Genomic DNA, 18626 nt, shown 5'->3' with positions numbered 1-18626 from the left:
ATGGCCCATACGACCCCCGTGACCCGCTGGATTCCAATCAACAGGCCCATGAGTTAGAAAAGGATTTTTGGCTTGCCGGACCGTTACTCGTAATTCCACGTTTGTTTGGTTTGGTTAATGCCGTACGGCGGAGCAAGAGAAATACGGCCCAGTTTAAACACTAAGGCCCCATTTAGTAGAGCTCCAGCTGAGAAGAGATAAAAACAGCTCATGTGAATAGTGTATCAACTCTGAATACGTCAGAGAAGTTAGAGCCGGTAGAGCTCTACCAAACGGAGCCTAAGACCCCCTTTGGAACGCTGGATTTTTTCCTGTTTCTGCGTTTTTCTTGTGAAAAATAAACTGAATCATGTGAAATTCCTATACAATTCCTGTGAAATTCCTGCGTTTCAAATGGACTCTGGGCAGGCAACGTTGTGGACGTGCGAACGCACACATTCCTGTTGACTTTGGACTTTGCCCTAGAAATGAAAATGAAGTAGTGGTCAGAATTGAATTGCAAAATTCATGATTCATGAAGAATATATACTGTAAAAAAAATTCTGGCTAGGGCAACCCCTTTTATGCATATTGGAAAATAATTTAATGCAATTTCATATTCTCACTTTAGTTATGCTATAGCGACCATCCTTTTTTTTTACTTCATTCATGCAAGCAGTCAATTTTCTTTTCATCCAACCTTTGTTACTCCATCAATTCTAGGATTGGGCATAAAACCCCCTAGAAGCAATTAATTAACGCATGGTCTCCTGCCCTTTTGCACGCTACCTCAAATTCCTTCACTTTATTTTTTTTTGAAAAAATATATTCTTAACCCTTTTTACTTCATGCAAGTAAGTTGAATTATTATATTGCAATTCTTGTATAAGACTTTTTACCATTAGTCATCCCTCGATCAACCTCATTCACCTGAGGGGTATGTCCATCTTTGATCGATCGTCATCACTTTTCGTTACCATGTACTCTCCCCGTTCTAAATTATAGGTTGTTTTGTTTTTTCTAGATACATTTTTTATTATGCATCTATATATATAGAGTATATCTAGGTGCACAGATACATATTTTGAGATAATCCTCAAAATGAAATATATCGAAACTGAACTCCGCACTCTTGCCTATCTCGCCCAGGGGTAAAAAGGTAAATTCGCGCCCCACTTAGCATTGTAAGTGACCAGATCTAACGGAAGGGCCATATAAGGAAGCAAAGTTGTATTTCGGGCCAAATAAGTAACTTCAAAACTAAAAGAGTCAAGAAAGCGGGACTTTTCTTTATGGACAAGAAAGTAATTCATAGAGTATATCTAGGTGCATAGTAAAATTTATGTATATAGAAAAGTCAAAATGATATATAAATTAGGATGGAGGGAGTAAGATAGAACAGACTTGATTCGAGAAAAAAAACAATATGATAAATTGGCAGTATTAGGTACAATCCCAGTGTGTTGCCGCGGCATTTGGAAAGAAAATTACAAATATAAACATTAAAGAGGTTGATGGGAACATGGAATAATTACATCATGAGTATATTTGAGATTTGAGATTTTTATAGTAGTTGGACAGGTAAATCCAAGAGAATGCAAGTAATGTATGTTTCATTTCCGTATAGTTACCTTGTACCTTCATCAAGGTAATACAAAAGACACCGAACCTAGTCTACATAGGGAAGACATAAGTGAGAGAAAATAATAGGAGGAGAGTAAGTGTTAACTCAGATTAAAGTCATAATATACCTCTAACAACACATTGCACATTACATAAGATATGAAAATGGTCGAAATATTTTAATGAATAAAACTGAATTGGAACACAACGCGTCAATGGGAAGGGAAAAAATGTATCTGAATGTGGCTAGTAGCTTAGTCATTTTAAACGATTAACCTAAGCACAATCTGCAATTCTGCATAGGACATTGATAACACAATAAGCGTCTTGTGCATATAAGAGATCTAACTTGCAGTGGAGTTGTGCATGTATGTCTCTGTTCATCATGATTTTATTGGGTTACAAACGCAAATCGTCAACTTTACTAAGAAGCAGTTTTTTTCGCTCTCTCATCTTTTCTACAATCCTTTATTGAATAGAAGTTCTATAACCGATTTGGATGATGTAAGGGTCTGTTTAGAATTGCTCCTCCATCAAAACCAACTCTGATCCATTGTTTAAAAAAGACTATAGTTTTTGAATAGGCATCCGTAGTGTGTATTGTTGACCTCAACATTAACGTGGGCCCTACCTCTTCGCTCTTTGTTTATTCGTTATGATTGGGCCTCAAGGTTGAGGGTGGGTCACTTTTTTTTAGATGCTGATATGTACAAGGGTGACCTCAAGCAATCCAATGAGACCTACACTCCAGATGCCCGCAAAAGACATGGAGTTAGCTCTCAACTCCACCTTTTTTCTGGAGCAAAGTTTACGGAATTATCCCTGCTTGGCTAGTAAAGTTGGGAGCGGAGCTAAAAAATTTAAAGCAGGACCTAAGTCTCTCGACTCACTAGGAACTAGAACTCTCAAATTCAGGAACTCTTATTATATAACCAAAAATTACGAGTCATGCACTAGTGGTCCTAAAAACTAGCTCATGACCAGGCAACTAGACCCACTAATCAGTACTTCCACTAACCATTATCTTAGCCTGGAATCCAAAGACCCTGGAGACCAGCAGCTGACTGAAACTGAAGGAAAAGCAGACTCTGAACAAAACTAACCCAACACTTACTACTGAATGTTCAGCGATTACTTCCAACATTGGGCTCCATCGACTGACGACTATTGCAAATGGCGACAACCAGGAACAGCATAGCAAACTTAGCGGAGAGAGAAATTACTGTTTCCCCCCTTGCTAGATTCTTTGCAGGAATGACTGTACATGCACGGCGCAACACGACCCGGCGGCCGAACACGCTCCCCACTTTTCCACACGGCGTATCGCCATCCGCACGAAAGCACCACCACTCTGTCACCGAAAGGGCTTGCTGGAATTACCAAGAAAAAACACTCCCGTACCTATGCAAGCTCCAGACGCGGATTAGCCGTTGATTCCTGACCACGAGCGCCCAGCTCCGGCGCCGGCCGCTACACTCAGCGTCAGCAGTTGTAACGCAGCATTCACCATTCATTTCGTTCAGTCTAACGAAAGGAAGATATTATTTGAAACTTTATTGTTTGAATGGTGCAGCGAGGGCATGATGGGTCACGGGATTATATTTCTAATCTATCCCCAGTATTGAGCGGCTGTTGTATTCGACTCTTTGGATACTTCAAAAGAAGGGTACAAGGAGTTTGAAAGCGTATTGAGACTGTAAGTGGCAGTACTTATTCTTTTTAACATTTAACAGACGTGTTTAAATTTTGTCGTTGACTCCTGTGGTTTTCGTACAACGCTTACCGGATGTACTTGGAGGATCCTAAATCCCGCGATCTTAGAAGTGAGAAGAAGAAGAGGCGTGACAAGTCAATATCCGTCAGGCGCAACTTTCTGGTACGTATCAAAAGTCGTATGTGCTATTATATCGTGCATGCTCTCTATATGTTCTAATCGATTGTGTATTATATATCGTGCAATGATCCAAACAACCTATAGGGACACTATTATGTGGATACTACGTTTGCGAGTACCTCAGAGTGTGCGGCAAATTTAGCATCAGCTACAAGGAGCTCAAGAAATCACAAGACTAGTGGAAAAAGGAAGGGAGGTCACCGAGGAGAAAATATCTCAAACTCTAGCGGACATACGTGGATTCATCTTACACAAATGCGTGCATCAAGACAGAAAGTTCTTCAACCACGAGAGCGGAGTTAGCATACCAGGAGAAGTACGACAAACTGAGAAACTGGCACCAGCTACACTTAGAGGATTACAAGATGCCGGACATCTTTAATTAGAAAGTAGACTACAAAACATTACAAGTCTTAGTTTCATATGTAATATATGGCATGTAACTTGTATTGTTCGTACTATGATAAATGACCGAGACACAAATGGGGTATATGTGTATATATATATATATATATATATATATATATATATATATATATATATATATATATATATATGTGTGTGTGTGTGTGTGTGTGTGTGTGTGTCAACATTTGCCTGGCCTGGTTTCCGCCCACGAGGGCAGCAGCAACGCAGGCTAGGGGTGTTTGGTTCTTTAGGCGCTCTTAAAATTTATGTCACATCGAATGTTTAGAGGCTAATAAGGAGCATTAAATATAAATTAATTATAAAACTAATTACATAGATGGAGGCTAATTTCTGAGACGAATTTTTTAAGCCTAATTAATCTATTATTAGCACATGTTTACTGTAGCACCACGTTGTCAAATCATGGACTAATTAGGCTTAAAAGATTCATCTCGCAAATTAGTCGCAAGTTGTGCAATTAGTTTCGTAATTAGTCTATATTTAATACTCTATATATGTGTCCAAACATTCGATGTGATAAGAATTTTAGGAGGAGGAGAGGGAACCAAACAGCCCCTAACGCTGGTATTGGCTTCGGAAAAAAAGTTGCTGGACACGTAGCCAGGGAGCACGTGAAGCTATTACTCTTGCAGCGCAGGCCAATGTCCGTAGAAAAGAGCATCCTTTTTTTTGTAACTTTTTCAGTCCTCTGTCTTAGCTCTGTGAAAACGTGTGCCAGGATCACAGCAGCATGTGCCACAACGCATACTCGTCTATAAGCCACTTGTGCTGATTTGTATGGTTGATTTGTTATGAGAAAAAAATACTGTACCAGCTGAAAAGTTCAAGCAAATAGGCTCACATCTTCTGCAGGAGACTACTTTGCTCTGTGGAACCACTCTTTCATATGATGGAGGTTTGCAGCCTACTTGGAGCATGGGGCTAACGTCCATCGTGTAGCGCTGGGGACGGCCTGAAAACATGCCTCGTTTTTCTGCCTGGCGCAAGCCTGCTTCCACTTTCCTTAGTTGTCAGACAAATCATTCCCATTCCACTTTTCTCCCACTCTCCTCTCTCTCTATCTCTCTCTCCCTAGCTCTCCTCTCTCTACCTCGTCTCGCATAAAGATGGCAGTGGGTCGGGTTTGGCGGGTTTTGGGTCCGGCGGGTGCGGGGGCGGGTCTAGATTTTGCCCGCGGGTTTGCGGGTTTGGGGACCCAAAATAGGGCGGGTCGGGTGCGGGTTTTATATCTCCCCCGCGGGTGCCCGTCGGGGACCCAAAATGTAAGGAGTTCACTAAAAAAGCCCACCAAACGTGGCCCATTAACCTGTAACCCTAGGTCTTCAGGAGTCCTGCCCTCTTCGCACTCCACTCGGCCACTCCCCTGGCGCAGGCGCAGCAGTGGAGCCGCAACCGCACCCCGCCGCCCCGCACCCGCACAGGTGCACCGCCCATCGCCCACGCCGATTCGCCGCGTCCGTCGGTCCGCCGCCGGTCCGCCGGCCCCTAGCCATCCGCCGGTCCGCCGCCCTCCGCCGGCCGCCCGGCCCCCAGCCATCCGCTGGTGCGCCATGCCAGACGCCGGGCCTCCTCTGCCGTCTTCCCCCCGCCGTATGTCCTCCTCGGCTCCTCTACCGTATGCCCCCTGCAGCCCTGTGCCCCTGCCTTCTGCTTTCGTCCTCCATCTGTGTGTGAATAAATGAATAATGATGTTTTTTCCAAGAAGAGGACAATGTCTACTCCTGGTTCTTCGGCTGCTGGATCTCAAGCTGCAGCTGCTGGTGCATCTTCGGCTGCTGGATCACAAGTGAAAGCTGCTGGGGCTAGTCCTCCTGTTACCCGTGCACGTGCGGCTGCGTTGACAGGAGTAGGACCATCTGATTCGGGTGCACCTCCATCTGATTCAGCTACTGCAGGTACTGAAGATGTGATAGAGATAGATGATGATGTTCATGTTGGTAGTAAGAAAAAGCTAAAATCAAAATTTTGGTTAGAGTTTGATAGGGTTCAATTAAATGGGGTTTGGAAAGCAAAATGCCAATGGTGTAAGAAACTGTTAGGAGGAGAGACAAGAAATGGTACAAATCACTTGAAAGGGCATCTCGATATTTGTCCGGATAGATCTGTTAGGAAAGGTCTACAACAGTCCACTGTTAAGTTAACTCCCAACCAGCAAGATGGGACAGTTACTATTGAAAAATATGTCTTTGATCAAGAAGTAGCTAGGAAAGAACTTGCCCTAATGATTATTGTCCATGAGTACCCTCTTTCTATGGTGGACCATGTTGGATTCTGCAAGTTTTGTGCTGTGTTACAGCCGCTATTCAAAGTAGTGTCTAGAAACACAATCAGGAAGGACATCTTGAATATGTATGAAGTGCAGAAGGAGTCTATGCTGAAGTACTTAGAAAATTGAGTTCCCGTGTTGCTGTTACTACTGATTTGTGGACTGCAAACCATCAGAAAAAGGGCTACATGGCTGTGACAACACATTTTCTTGATGATGACTAGAAGTTGAAAAGCTTTCTTATTAGGTAATAATCAAGTTTGTGTTCATACATTCCTCATGAGTCATGTCAGCCTTGTTTTTGATGTGTTCCTCATTATCTTGTATTATTTTATTTTTCTGTAGGTTCATTTATGTTCCAGCCCCACATACAGCTGAGGTCATCACCGATGTTCTTCATGACACTACGTCAGAATACCACTTTACTGCTGGTTCAAAACACCCCATCACCGCTGGATTTTGAACCGGCACAACCATACCGGCAGTGATGAGGGTAAGCTATCACTGTCGGTTCCTACAAACCGACAGCGTTCTTCAACTTCACTGCCGGTTCTTTACACAACCGGTAGAGTTTAGTTCCACCAACACTGCCAGTTCATAAGCCCACCCGACAGAGTTCAGTTCCACCAACACTGTCGATTTGTGTTTCAACCGGCAGTGTTCTTGTAAGAATCACCGCCGGTTTGTGACAAGAACCGGCAGTGCAACACTGTCGGTTTGTGTTTCAACCAGCAGTGTTCTCGTAAGAACCACTGCCGGTTTGTGACAAGAACCGACAATGATGTATAAGCCAACGCTGCCGATTTGTGGCTTCAGCTAGCAGTGCCATCTTGTCCATCACTGCCGGTTTGTTTCTAACCGGCAGTGATGTTTACGACAACACTGCCGGTTTGCTGCTAACCGGCAGTGATGGCACGTTCGTATTTTATTGTTTTATAATTTATTTTAATTTATATTTTTTCTAGAATCGGGTTTCACTTTATATACGCTACGTAGACGACAGGTCCATCAATATTAAATATTACAAATGTTACGGTTATAGTTTAATTGTTCTTATCAAGATCTCGATCCCTCAAAATAAAAAAGAAATGTTCTCGGACTTCACAGATTGTGCAATGCTTCTCGGACTTCTTACAATAATCTGACGAGCCGCTCTGGGCCATACTGGTCCTTGAACTTCACGGATTGTGCAATGGAAAATACTCCATCTTTTTCCAATACCTCGGCTAAGATGAATTTTGCCAGCTCCGATTGCAGCGCGACGATCTCCATGTCTAACAGTCTTTCGTGGTTATATTTCTTGCGCTGTCGTTCAAAAAAGATGATATCCAAAGAGGAATCAGTAAATCATTTTGTTGAATGATTAACAAACATAAATGAAATGGAGATTATACACACCAACTTATGTAGTGAAGCATTGCCCACATTACATAAAACCCGCATTTACTGTTTCCCGCCGGCTATTTTAGGTACTTCCCCTCCATTTCGACAACCTTGAATGGGACCTGCGTCCCACCGATATGTCTTCTTCGGACACTGAGCAACATTAAAAGGAGAAACATTAAAAAGCGGTATATGTGATTAGAAAATAATATGTTATTAGGATCGCTAACTAATTTAGCACTGCCACCAGTGCATCCAGATGATGAAATGATTTTTTCTTCGAGTCCCACACCTCGATAAGATTTTTGGCAAGATTAACACAAATGAAGACGAAATGGTTGCTGCAATCATAGAATCCTAATTATCGAATAATCTTAATGAAAAAAGAAGCATAAAATTAAAAGCCAAGAACACATACTCGCAGTTGTAGGCTAGAAGTATGTGGGTTTTGTTCTTCATCTTGAATTCGTCGAAAATAGCAATCAATCTCTATTTCAGGTCTTCCACGTCACATCCATGGAGGCCTAGACATATCTTCTCATTGACTCGCAAGGGGTTCAAAAAGCCTATGTTATCCCATTTGCTTTTTAGAATGTAAAATTTTGCTATACACCTACATAAAATCATGGAAATTATTCAAAAGTTAACAATTTATGTCTCGAGAGAGTAATTAATTGTAATATCGTGCGTGTAGGGTACTTACATAGTCCACAACGTCAACATTTGTGTATTGAGAGAGCGTTTCTGGTATAGCTAGAACAAGCACTCCCACTCGACATCGAACTTCTCTTCTTCAGGATAATGAAAAACATGTGGCGAACGGATAATAACCTCAAAACCAAAGTCCTCCGTCTCCGTTGCTTGAGCCATGTAATATTCATGTAACTGGCGCATATATGTTGTCAAATTTTTATACTCATGATCGGGAACCAAAAGATTGCCCCTTTCATACTTCATTGCCTGTGTTCCCGTCCCTTGTACATCATAATAGACGTTCGCGGCCTCTTCCGTGGTTAATTTAGGGTTGTCTTCGATGTACTTCTGTATGTTCCTTAAATCTTTATTGTGTATTTCTTCGGCTCTTATTGTAGTGTATTGATTCTGTGTTTGCCTTTCGAATTCGGACTTCAACAAACACGGAGGCAGTGAGGCACAGAGATTGAAGAAACTAACACAATCTTCCTTCGAGATGTGTGCTGTAAATTTTTCTTTCATCAAGGTGGTAACACTACCACTGAACGGCCTTTTTCTTTTTTGTTGGTCCACTTTGGGAGCATTAGCGACCGAATCCAAGGACCTTTTTTGCGACTGCGAGGATGTCCTTGATCTTGTTTTGGGCTGAGGTGGAGGAGGAGGAGGATGACGACGAGAATTCTGTTTTCCCGAGGCTGATGAAGATGGAGGAGGAGGAGGAGTCTTCTCTTTTCTCGGGGCTGATGAAGATGGAGTCGGACAAGGAGGAATAGAAGGAGACCTCTGTCTTCTCGGGGGTGATGGCAAGGGATGAGGAGGGGAGTGATCTCTGTTGGGAGATGGTGAGTGATCATCGCGGGTGGGTGAAGACTCGTAGTCGTCCTCATCATCAGAGGACAATTGGTGGTCAAGCTTAATGAAACGCTTGCACCAAGCCACTTAAGAGCCCTTGTTATGACCAAGTTTTGGCCTGTCTTCCGCTACGGATACTCAATGTGTATCTTGTTATACTTCTTATCACTAGTATAATGTCCGTGCTAACGCCACGGCTTTATCTTAGGGATCCACGTGAAAACAACCAATGATTTTTTTTCATAGTTTAACTTTTACACAATTATATTTGAGCATGTTTACAATCCGAGAAACACTTTTGCATAAGAAGGCATAGCAAAGTTATTTCTCATATTAATATTAACCATCTAAGTTACATTCTGCCTAATCCTTAATCATGACTTGGAGATCTTTAGGGAAGCTGTCAAAACATTCATTTGCACGGCTCTTCAAAATGTCCGCCAAGAATTCCATCCTCAGTGAAGTTGATAGCTGTACATGGCAGATAATAAGCTAAATTATTAATTTCCTCGTCGTAACAGCTCCTAACACCTGTTATTCATAAAAAGTACCCATCAGTAAAACACGCAAAAGAGCAAGCAATGGCAGCGGCGGTCCTGGTGCTGCAGGCTGGGCATCCAGCAGGCGCCCGCCTCCACCATAAATCAAGTAGTGTAGTCCTAAAAATTATGGACCAGCCTAAAAATAGTTTTTCAGTAGTGTATAATGATTTGATTAGTATTAGCAATTGTTTATAGCTAAACTCTAAGACATGAAAGTCATCAGGGATCAGAAAACTCACATAACCATGAGAGATGGCAGCTGTGAAAAGACATCAGGAAATGAGCCCTCCAACTTATTGTGTGATAAATCCCTGAAATGTATCAGAATTCAGAAATACAAATTTATCTTCACTGACTAAAATTCACTGCAGAATTAACGTGAATGAAAACATGTAGTTACAAATACTTGAGTGCTTTGAGTTTGGCAAAGTAAAATGATACATCTCCATTCAACCCGCTGAATGAAAGGTGTCTGTGTAAACATCCAAAAGTTCAGATGTCATAATTCAGACGAAAGTGCTATTTATACTGAAAGCATACCTGCGATGTTGGTGATATCGCTTAGCGCATCGTGTGTATCTCCGGGCGTAGACATTGCGAAGTACCAGCGAGGATCTTCAGCCGGCAGTAGCGGCGGGCAGCAGGGTTTCCTCCAAGATAAGATAACTGGGTACAGATTTAAGTGAATATTTGGTTTGGCACATAACTAATTTGCCATTATGTGTCAAATACAAATTTAACATACTCGTAAATTGGCATACCTTGCATCAAAATTAAGCCAGAAACATATGTTATCTGTGTTAGCTATAAGCTGTGCTAGTAACTGAATCTGTAACAAGAGTACCAGACAAAGCACATGACTGGAACTTCAAAGCATGAAAGTCAAGGACGACCACATAGTAGGATCTTAAAAAACATGCAAGGGAGGTATATCTTTTTCCTCTTTCCTTCTACTTATTTTTGTTTTATATAGACAGACCCCAAAAGTGAGTACTGATATGTAGCTCAAGCATTCATCATAGTCATGCAATGAAATTCAGAACAATTAGAACAAACCAGGAATATTGACCATGGGATAGTTACTCTTGTCCTATCTGAATACTGAACTTTTGGTTTCGGTAAATTGAGTTGTATACAGAATTCTATAGTACCTCAGTTCACAAATAAAAGGAATTCTGACATTTGCAACACATGAATATTATTTAGTATTTTTTTATATCAGTCAAGTTGCAGTGTTGCACACTGGCACTGGTACATATTGATCTAGAATGAAAAAAATATTGTCGACATCTAATCCATTAGATGGTGGAAAAAAGAAGTGACTTTGGTTTAGGTGTGTCCAGCACTGTAAAAGTGAACTCACAATACAAATAAATCATGTGATTCATTATATTACTGATATTTATCAAGTGATGCAGATCTTACCTAGCAGCAAGGCAGCCAAATCAATCCAATTAATTTGCATATCCTAAAGTAACGTTTGCTCTGCTGCTGGAGGCCTCTTATATTTGTGATATTTCCCCCATCCTTCTTCACATAAGCTCCCCTTTGGTCACAACTTATACAGCTTACATTAAAAAATCTGGCATGAACCATGAAGTATCAAATAATGTGAAAAAAGAGAACTGAACAATGAAAAATTCACCTCAGTTCCAGCTAAACAATGTATAGCACTTTTGAATACCATCATAACCCACTTGAAGCCCTTCCATATCTTTGTCATATAGCCATACATGCTGCTCCTCACTGTCTCTCATATCAAATGTCATGAGCTGAAGACAACATAAAAGCAAATATTTAATGGTCTAACTTATTATCATGGAATAATCCAACTATTCATATGTATAGCCAGAATATCAATCCTACATCGAATAAGCACGAGGAAACATGTGAAATTAGTCACCAGAGTTATGCAAAACCCACACTGCCGCACCTTGTGTGGAAGCTTCATAGAAGGCTTCAATATAGGTGCAGCAACACCACGTGCAGATCAACCTCTTCTTGAAGGTGCCTCAGAACTTTCTTGACCTGCACAATTTTCACAGGGTTAGTAATTCACATCAGGTGACACCATTACAGTATAGCGAAAAATAAATTCAGGGCTCAAGATATCACCAACTTCCTGTTCAATCTACGACCTGCACTGAACTGAAAATGCCTACAGCACCGTTGTTTTCAAAGTTCTAATGGATAAATTCACTGAGCATTTTTTTACAAATGAAACAATAATCATAAGCAACCAATTAAGAAAACAAATTCCCTGAAAGTAGTAGATTGAACATCACTTACCTAGCGTCAATTATTTTAAGCAGCTTACTTTGGCATTTGTTTCCAAGAACCTAAAAACATAAGAATATCTTAGATACTAAGCAATGTTATCAAGAAAAAAAAATAGTTCTGTAGTCTGCGCCTCAGTGGAAACTTACATGTATCTTGGCAGTGGTTTTGGGATCAAGGAAGGACTTCACATGTATCATTGTTAATTTTCTGCGGTCGCTAAATTGTCGATCTTCATAGGTTATTTCTGCACTTGCTTCGGCTGCCCGCCTGGCAGCCGCTGCTCCGGCTTCTACAAAAAAAAAATGATCCAATTCCTACCATGAAATGAAACCACAGGGAGTCTGCTCATACCCTGCAGAAACTCAGAGGCAATAAGATTGTAAAGGGGAAACACAGAGATATGGAGCACCCAATGCAAAACTATACCCTATAATTCTATATGCAGCATCAGCAGGGCGTATTTTCAGTCCAACCAGTAGCAGGGTAAAGTTTCAGTCCAACCCTACGTAGCACTGACACTATAGTAAATCAAATATTTTATACGTTTCATACACTTACATCTGATGTTTGCAGAAATAAATACACATACACATAACGAGATCAGGTCCAAGGCATAATATTACATATATATGTATGCTACACATGTAATCAGATCAGATCCAGAAACATACGATTATGTTAGGGCATATGTGCTACGCTTGTAATCAGATCAGATCCTGACACTTAGGTTAGGGTATGGGTGCTCGGTTTTGCAGGAATGCAGGAGAAGGGATGGGCGTATAAGCATATACCTAGTAGGTGCTCGTCGCCTGCGCTCCACCACCGCCAGACGGGATCCTGAGCTGGGCACGGACGCCAGCCGGGCAGTGGAAGCCAAACCGCGCTGGTCTGCAGAGAGGAGAGGAAGGGGCGAGCCAAGCTCCTGCTCCAGATCCACTGAGGGCTGTGCGCCCATGCAGAGCTCTTGCTCCCCATCCAGGTCGGCACCTCACCCAGTCGTTGACTCGTTGTGGGAGAAGGGGCATGGAGCCATGGAGGCGGCAGCGTTTGGAGGGGACGTGGCGGAGGCTGCAACGGATCTTGCGCAGGGATCACCGCCTACTCGCCTCCTTCGCCGACCGCGGCAGGAGTAGCAGCGCCTCCTCCGCCTCCGTGCGTGTCCGGGAAGTTCCGTGATTTTTGGCGGCGTGGCGTTCGTAATACTCGGTGGGGGCTGCATGACGTGGGTGTGGGAGAGAATGAGGAGATTTGATACACTCAATCTAGGCCCTCGATTGTGTAATGAGTAAGGAGAGAGAAGGCTTAGAGTGCATCTGGACGGTTCGTTTGAAATGTGTTGTTTTCCTGGGTACACTTTTTGGGGTGGACTTAGAGGGGACATCTCAACGAGGGGTCGTTTTCTTGTGTGGACGTAGGAAAGAAAATATGGTGCATTAGTAGGGTAGAAAGTATTCTGTCAATGGTGACGCGAGCGTACCACTATGGAATTGGGTGGCCATTAATGGTCCTGTCTCCCGTAGGCTAGGCCTGGCCGAGCGCCACCTTATCCTTTATCCATTCCTGACGGATGTACAACTTGACATTGACAGGTTCAGTGATGCTGTCCACTGGATGAGGCACATTCACATCTTCTTCGTCGAGCGAGGTCGATCCGCAGCTGCTGTGACCCCTAAACTGTGGGCTAAAGGCAGTAGGAGTTGGGTTTTGTGGTACTCCTGACCCCTTGGACAGCAAAATTTGTTGGACTCGTGCTTGAACAGTCGCCTCAATCCGTGTATCCATTCTTTCTTCCATCTCTTTTAGTCGCCTCAAATACTCTGCCTCCTGATCCGCTCTACCCCTCGAGCGGCTCCGGTAAGTGTTAGATTCTTAGGGGAATGCTAGTTTCTAAGGAACAACACCAGTTCCTCTAGTGCGACCAGGGTGCTCCTTTGTTCCGAGTGCTTAGGTGAGCACATCTTTCTCCCTACACTACACCACAACACCAAGATTAGCGATGGACGGTCTGACGCTAAAAGCAGCTACAGCGACAGACAATCTGACGCTAAAAAGTTATAGCGTCAGACTTCTGCAGACGCCGTAAGTCCTGTCGCTAAAAATCTTTAGTGTCAGACAGTACTTTTAGCGTCAGACAGTCCGTTGGACTGAATTTTTTTAGCGATAGACAGTCCATTGCTACGGTTTGGCGACAGATGCTCTGTTACAATAGATATAGCGATAGATCATCCAACAGTCCTTGAATTTATAGCGACAGATTGTCCCACAGGACAATATAAATATATAAAAAAAATAAATACAATGAGAAAATATGTAGCACATATCATACCCAGATTCAAGCTTAAGGTCCATCACAAATAGATATAAAAACACATACATCACATGGAGATCAATACATATATAACATACAATCTTGCACAGTACATCATCCATGGTACATCATCGAGATCGAAGATGTTCTAAACCCTAAATAGTTATGATCAAAAGGACACGTGTCATAAGAGCACAAGAATGTGTAGCAGACAAACTTGCTTCCAATTATAACTTAGAATGCAAGTGACTGGAAGCCTAGAAAAGGTGAAGAACTAGCTGTAAGAGGCCACCCTTTCAAGGTCAAATTGTTCCCCGCCTGATTAGAGCCTGCCAAGCATGAAAACGAAGATGGAAAAGTATGTTACAAACATAACAGTGCAGCCCTTGCGTTGTTCGAGAAAAAAAATAGTGCAACCCTTAAAATCTCCATTAGACATGCAGACTGAAGAATATCCCAAGGTTATATTTTTATTTTGAATTCTACATTCAGAAGGGCTTTAGTTGTGAAAAAAACAAGTGACTGTACTAAACAGAAGCATTAAATAACAAGAGAGTTCGATGTCAGACACCTGATGCTCCAAATAGTGATCCATCTGCACCTGCAGCTCTCAGGTTCAAAGCTACATTTGTTTCTGCCTTCATAACCTGATAGAAACTTCCCCCATCAATTACGGCTTGCCAAAAGCAACACTAGAGCCAAAAGCAACACTAAAGCTACATTTGTTTCTGCCTTCGTACAATCATTTCTAGGAACTCAAAACCAAAAGCAATGGCTTGCCAACACTAGAGCCTCCACCAGGTTATCTGCAGAACCATTTTCCAGAAACTCAAGCCAAAGACTGCCCAACACTTCCTGAAAAATATAACAACCATGTAATTAGGCTGCCTTGAGCATGGTCTATGGCAGTAAGAAATGATAGCTCGTTGGTTTCGAACAGGCAACATTGTTCAATCTTAACAACAGTGAAAACGACCTGTATAGCCAGAAAGTGAAGCCAAGGATCCCTTAGCGAAATCATTCTAAATACCATCTTCCAGAAATCCCAGAAGCTGCAAAGAGGCTTTACTGCACTCTGAAAGATGGATTCCTCAAAATGTTCAATCTTAACATTGTTCAATCTTAACATCAGTAAGAAATGATAACAACAGTGAAACACAAAAACCTATCTGTCCTTTCAAATATTGTTGTGCTTCCTTTGTCAAGGTTGTTTGTGGTTGGAACTGAAGATGGATTCCTACTTACATGTGACCTAAACCACTCATGGAATTGTTCGTGCTGCATTCGGTTGATAGCTCGTTGGTTTCGAACACCAATTGAAGATAGATAGTGAGCATACTTTCTGCAAAGGTCAATTTTATCATCTTACCATTGCAAGAGAATCTAAACATATGGTGTGAAGTGAAACAGATTACTTACTCCAAGTAAGGCCCTATATTTGCATAGTTGAACAAAACATATCTATGTGCTTGCAGCCAAGTCTTGTGGTCTAAACTCACTGTGCACTTCCCAGCTAAACCCCGACCAATGCTAGCAAAGAAAGGGGTTGTGGAATTTTCAGCTTGCAGTTCTTCAACATTTCTAAGTGCTTGGCTGTGTAAATAGTGTCCACATAGTGTAAGGCTCTCAAAAAACATAGAACCCTCCATAATTGATCCCTCCGGATGGCTTTTTGTACGAACATCACCTTTCAATATCATCAAAAACCTATACAAATATAATAGGCTCATTATGTTGTAAAATAGTTTGTATTTTTTATACGTATGCTGCAATACGCTCACAGAAATTACCTCTCAACAGGCCACATGCTATGGAAATGTACTGGACCAGCCAGTCTTGCTTGTGCAGGAAGATGGACCATCAGATGTACCATAATGTCAAAAAAGGAGGGCAGGAATATAGTCTCTAGAAGGCTTAAGGTTTCAGCTATTTCAGCCTCTAGACTATCCATATCACTTTTGCGGAAAACAGAAGCACAAATTTTCTTGAAGAAATGACTAACACGAATCACTGTAGCACTAACTACTTCTGGCAATACTTTCCTCACAGCAAGCGGTAGTAAGTGTTGTAGAACGATGTGGCATTCATGACTCTTAAGGCCAAACACCTTTCTCTCATTGACATGAACATTGTGACGTATATCAGATGCATAACCAGCAAGAAACTTTACCCCTTTCAGTACTTCACAAAATATTTTTTTCTCATCAGGACTCATTGTATATGGTGCAGGTGGTAAATAAAACAGGTCTTCAACATCAACAGGGTGGAGATCACTTCTAATACCTAAAGTTTGAAGGTCTAAGCGAGAATTCAGATTATCCTTAGATTTCCCATCGGTACCCAAGAATGTATTAACAAAGTTCTCATACACATTTTTCCCTATGTGCATGACATCAAAATTATGTCGCAACATCAGTTCTTTCCAATAGGGAAGTTTAAAAACCAAATAGACCTCCTTTTAAAAATGACTAATGGCTCCCCTTCCTTGCGTTTCTTCCTTGGTGGTTTCTTTCCATATGGATCCTTGCCAAAAACTATAACAATATCTTTAGTACACTCCAACACTTCCTCCCCAGAGAGTGGAGTAGGTGCCTGCCTAAATTCAGTTGAACCAAACTTATCTACATCAAACCTAAATGGGTGATTTTCATCCAAAAACCTACGATGACCCATATAGCAAGTCTTGCTGCCATTACCAAGTCTATGAACAAGTATATGAGTGGCAATCAGGACATGCCGCTTCACCAGCAGTGACACAACCAGATGCATAGCCTAGACCCAGGAAATCTGTAATAGTCCACAACACTGCTGCCCGTAATTGGAAGTACTCACCCTTTGATGCATCATAAGTTCTAACCCCCTTAACAAACATATCTAACAAATCATCCACAAGTGGCTGGAGAAAAACATCCATATCACTACCAGGAGCATGTTTTCCAGGAATTAGCAAAGACAGTATGAAATTTGATTGCTTCATGCACATTGATGGTGGAAAATTGTAGGGAATACATATACCAGGCCAAATGCTATAGCTAATACTTTGGGTTCTATAAGGATTAAAACCATCGGTGGCAAATGCAAGACGTATATTTCTGCTATCCTTAGCAAACTCAGGATGTTTAAGATCAAAGTCTTTCCATAGAGGAGAATCTGCAGGATGCCTAAGAACATCATCTCTTGTTCTCTCCTCATCATGCCATCTTGTTAGACTTGCTGTTTTAGAACATAGAAACAATCTTTGGAGCCTTTTCTTTATCGGAAAGTACCGAAGAACCTTCTTAGGAACCTTGTACACATGTTTCCCATCTAGACTCTTCCTAGCTGATTTCCAACGTGAAACCTCACACTTTGGACATGATTCAGATTTTTCATGTTCCTTCCAATATAGAATGCAATTATTGTCACAGGCATGAATACTAATGTACCCAAGTCCTATGGACTTAATCAATTTCTTAGTTTCATAGTAGTTTCTGGGTAGTGTTGAACCCTCAGGTAAGACATCATTAAATAGATCTAGTATAAGGTCAAAACTTTTGTCAGTCCATCCTCCAAGGAGCTTGATGTGAAGTAGCCTAATCAGGAAACATAGTTTACTGTACTTCTTGCAATTAGGAAATAATTCTTGACTATTGGCTTCTACCAACTTTTGGAGGTCAACTAGTTCTTTAGGAACCTCAACAGAACTGTTCTCTTCGAAATCCCCTCTATCATCTAAACCACAAGCTAGGTCTCTAAGCAATGCAGATATGTCATCCTCTTCACTAGACTCTTCCACAAGATCAGCACCATCACCATTGTCGGTATTTACAAAAGAGGAACTAGCTTCCCCATGTAAGTTCCAAGTTGTGTACCCTTTTAGAAACCCATCACATATCAAGTGCTCTCGTATATCACTTGAGTCTCTCCAAAATGAGTTAACACACTTTCTGCAAGGGCATAGTATCTTGTCCCCTACCGCTGAATTTCTAAATGCAAAAGATAGGAAACTGTTGACCCCTTGTAAGTATGCCTTTGTGTGCCTAGCATCACTACTGATCCATGATTTATCCATGAGTCTTTGGGGAGACTGAGCGTGTACCTACAGCACTTGAATCTATTGGCTGCAAGCAATGAGAAGAGGACGACGTCGATGCAGTAGATCTACGACTTGTTGGGTTTAGTGGGCCAGCTCCACAGTAATTTCACCTAGGGAGATGAAATGAATCGGAAAGAATAAATCAATTATGCCTGCTTGTAGCACTGGAAAGAATGGTTTCGGGCTTACGGTAAGAACAAGTATATAGACCCCTCTGATTATTTTTAGAATGGTTTCAGTAAGGAAACATGCAAAAGCTAGGAAAGAAATTATCCCAACCACTGCAAATGTAAACCCAATAT

At 41.7% G+C, this 18626-nt stretch overlaps 1 protein-coding gene and 1 pseudogene across 7 annotated transcripts; both read right to left on the bottom strand.

Moving 5' to 3' along the window:
* Positions 1-9469: 9469 nt before the first annotated feature.
* LOC136483288 (uncharacterized) lies at positions 9470-12919 on the bottom strand. 7 transcript variants are annotated; one of them, XM_066480299.1, is made up of 8 exons: positions 12733-12919; positions 12088-12230; positions 11951-12000; positions 11595-11689; positions 10202-11433; positions 10068-10133; positions 9901-9972; positions 9470-9650 (listed from the first exon to the last, which is right to left on the bottom strand). In XM_066480299.1, the coding sequence occupies exons 1-4, from the start codon at positions 12914-12916 to the stop codon at positions 11674-11676; spliced, it is 393 nt and encodes a 130-aa protein (XP_066336396.1). In that variant the 5' UTR covers positions 12917-12919; the 3' UTR covers positions 9470-9650; positions 9901-9972; positions 10068-10133; positions 10202-11433; positions 11595-11673. The 7 variants fall into 7 exon arrangements, with proteins under 7 accessions (XP_066336396.1, XP_066336395.1, XP_066336397.1 ...); XM_066480298.1 differs by lacking the exon at positions 10068-10133 and having other exon boundaries at positions 10202-10327; positions 10423-11433; XM_066480300.1 differs by lacking the exon at positions 10068-10133 and having other exon boundaries at positions 10202-10327; positions 11087-11433.
* Positions 12920-14812: 1893 nt separating this feature from the next.
* Positions 14813-18300, bottom strand: LOC136479066 (uncharacterized; annotated as a pseudogene).
* Between the last annotated feature and the right edge of the window lie 326 nt (positions 18301-18626).

Source organism: Miscanthus floridulus, chromosome 9 (assembly GCF_019320115.1).
Source record: "Miscanthus floridulus cultivar M001 chromosome 9, ASM1932011v1, whole genome shotgun sequence".
Classification (NCBI taxonomy): domain Eukaryota; kingdom Viridiplantae; phylum Streptophyta; class Magnoliopsida; order Poales; family Poaceae; genus Miscanthus; species Miscanthus floridulus.
Note: the sequence above shows the minus strand (reverse complement) of the source record. Positions and strands in the feature narration are given on the sequence as shown.